At 52.9% G+C, this 3141-nt stretch overlaps 1 protein-coding gene across 1 annotated transcript; it reads left to right on the top strand.

Moving 5' to 3' along the window:
* Positions 1 to 641: 641 nt before the first annotated feature.
* Positions 642 to 2874, top strand: BHLHE23 (basic helix-loop-helix family member e23). Its single transcript, XM_066330863.1, has one exon. It carries the CDS (start codon positions 642 to 644, stop codon positions 1314 to 1316), a length of 675 nt encoding a protein of 224 aa, XP_066186960.1. The 3' UTR covers positions 1317 to 2874.
* Positions 2875 to 3141: the final 267 nt, after the last annotated feature.

A 3141-nucleotide genomic window follows, 5' to 3' on the forward strand; every position in this document is an offset into this window, starting at 1 on the left:
GGGCCACCACGGATCTAACCTTTTCCTGGCACATGGAATGCAGGAGCACTGTGAGCCCCTGAAGAAAACGGGAATAGATGGCGCCTGTGCCTTGGAAACCTCCCTGCACAACAGGTGCCTCCTCTGCCAACCCAACCTGAACCACCACAACTGGATCTCAACTACTGTGTGTGCCCTGGTGCTTCCTTCCAGCATCCAGGGGCAGTTAAACAGAGGAGCTGCTCCAGGTCTGCCCCTGTCTGTGGGAAGGGAAGGGAAGGGAAGGGAAGGGAAGGGAAGGGAAGGGAAGGGAAGGGAAGGGAAGGGAAGGGAAGGGAAGGGAAGGGAAGGGAAGGGAAGGGAAGGGAAGGGAAGGGAAGGGAAGGGAAGGGAAGGGAAGGGAAGGGAAGGGAAGGGAAGGGAAGGGAAGGGAAGGGAAGGGAAGGGAAGGGAAGGGAAGGGAAGGGAAGGGAAGGACGCTGCCCTGCGATTGGCGGCGGCTGTCCCCGCGGCCCCTGTCGGCGATATAAGTGCGGCGGGGCCGTTCTGCGCTCACTGCCCGCCCCCAGCCCGGGCGCAGCGCCGAGCGGAGCGGAGCGGCGGGGCCGCCTCCTCCTCCTCCTCAGCGCCCAGGCAGCGGCGGCCGAGCGGGATTCCCGGCCATGGCTGAGCTCAAGTCGCTGGGCAGCGAGGCGTACCTGGCGCTGGCCCCGGGCTACGGAGCCTCGGCTTTCGCCTACGGGGCCGTGCGCGGGGGCGCCGAGGGCCCGCGGGGCTCGTACGCGGGGAGCGGCGGGGCGGACTTCCACGGCGGGGCGATGGGCAAGTCGGCGGAGAGCAGCGGAGAGCAGAGCGGCGACGAGGAGGACGGCTTCGAGGCGGGCGTGAAGGGCGGCTCGGGCTTCGAGCGAGAGGCGAAGCTGAAGGGGGGAGCCCTGGGCAAGAAGCCCAAAGAGCAGCGCTCGCTGCGCCTCAGCATCAACGCGCGGGAGCGGCGGCGGATGCACGACCTGAACGACGCGCTGGACGGGCTGCGCTCCGTCATCCCCTACGCCCACAGCCCCTCGGTGCGGAAACTCTCCAAAATCGCCACGCTGCTCCTGGCCAAGAACTACATCCTCATGCAGGCGCAGGCCCTGGAGGAGATGCGGCGGCTGGTGGCCTACCTGAACCAGGGCCAGGCGCTGAGCGCCCCGCTGCCCGCCACCCTCAACCCCTTCGGACAGTCGCCCGTGTACCCCTTCGGCGGCGCGGCCGTGCCCGGCTGCCCCGAGAAATGCACTGCCTTCACAGGAGCCGCCTCCGCCCTCTGCAAACACTGTAACGACAAGCCTTGACTTCTGCCTTCTTCGCGCTCTTCCTTTTTTTTTTTTTTTTTTTTTTTTTTTTTTTTTTTTTTTTCTTTTTTTGTTGGTTGGTTTGATTTTTTTTTTTTTCTTCCTGTGCACTTTTCTTTCCACTGCCATCAGCCCTGGCTTCCTTCCATCAGTTAAGTCTGGGTTTTCTTTTTTGTTCTTCTCTTAAATACCTCCCCCCCTCCCCATTTGGAAATGTTTGGCAGTTCACGTGGACCCTCCAAAACACCCACTTTCTACTTTATTTAGTTCCCCCCTCACATGCAACTTCATCTGTAGAGTTATTTCCTTCCCAGCCTGTCAGTGGACCGTGAGCGTAATGTTGCTTTTCGCTTGCTCTGAGCTACAAAGTTTTTGAGCGGTTTTGAAACAGAACAGTAGAAAAACAGAGAGAGAGAGAGATCTGGAGATGGAAACCTCAGTGAATTTGCTTTGGCATGATCGACCTGTGTTAAAAATAGATTAAAAGGAGGGAGGGGAAGCAAAATCCAGCTGCAAACTATGCAATGTTTCAGAGTCATGGGCGGAAGGGGTTCTGTGTAGCCAGCTGGGGTTGGACTGTACCCACAAATCCAAATGGAAATCATTTAGTCAGAGCTCACGGGAGGGGGGAAGTCCAGTACTCTTGCTAAAACAATTGATGCTTCAAAGTAAGGATTTTTTTTTTTCTCTCTCTTAAAAAAAATTATCTCGTTCTTGGACTGAGAGGAACCTGTGATTGTATGCTAATGCTTGCTGTTTGCCTGTTTCTCAGCTTAGTTAAGTTTTCCAGATGATTTTCCAAAGTCGTTGCTCATCATGATAAACGAAGCAAAAGGTGACTTAACATATTTATATGTATTTATAATAAATAAAAGACATTAATCACCACTTTCTCTGTCCTACATGTCTCTAAAACCAGCTGGCAGCCCCTGAAAACCCCTGGTGGAGTCAGGTAAAGCAGAAATGGATGCAGCAGGAGCAGCTGTGTGAACTTAGGGGAATGATCAGAACACTTGGAAAAAGCTTGTGGATATTCAGCTCCATATCAGCAGGGATTTGCACTTTTTCTCCAGTTCCTCCTGAATCATGAGCACACAAAAAAACCCCCGTTGTTTATGTCTGACTCTGAGTTAAGCAGGCAGGGGTTTAGGTTGTGTATCCTGACATTTGCTGGGGAATGCTGTGCCCTGAAAGTGGTGTTTGGCTGGGGTTATTGTAGCAGCGAGCTTAGCTCCGAGCACACCCGTGGCAAACATGGCAGGGAAGGAAATCTCTTAAAGACTCTGCTTATCCCTTTGGCTTGGTTTTCTGTTCTACCAACAGCCCGACCCTAGATCTACATCTGGTGTTTGGGCCACTTAATATCGTGACTGAACTAAGGCTCCCCTGCCAAAACTGACTGTGTTTGTTCAAGTTACCAAGTGTGTCTCTCGCTGGCTGAGCTTTCGGTGTGGCTTGTGTTGGTTTACTTTGGTTTTCTGGTTTATGTTGTTCAAACGCTTTGGTGCCTTGTATGCTTCACTAGTCATTATATAATAATAATAATAATAATAATAATGATAATTGAGGTGCATTCAGTGCTTTCTGTTTGGGTTGGAAGTACCCTCCCAATGTCAGAGCAACCACGTAAACTGGTACAGTCGCAGCCTCAGGGGCTCGAGCTGTCCGTGGCCATTTGTGTTAGGAGTGGGGTGTAACTATTTAGGGTTATTAAACCAATTTCCATGCCTGTCGCTAGTGTTATGCTAATTTGAAAAGGACTGCCATCCCTCTGAAGCGCTTGTCCATGGCACTTAATTTTAATTAATACATTTCCAAAAGACTT

Source organism: Sylvia atricapilla, chromosome 16 (assembly GCF_009819655.1).
Source record: "Sylvia atricapilla isolate bSylAtr1 chromosome 16, bSylAtr1.pri, whole genome shotgun sequence".
Lineage (NCBI taxonomy): Eukaryota > Metazoa > Chordata > Aves > Passeriformes > Sylviidae > Sylvia > Sylvia atricapilla.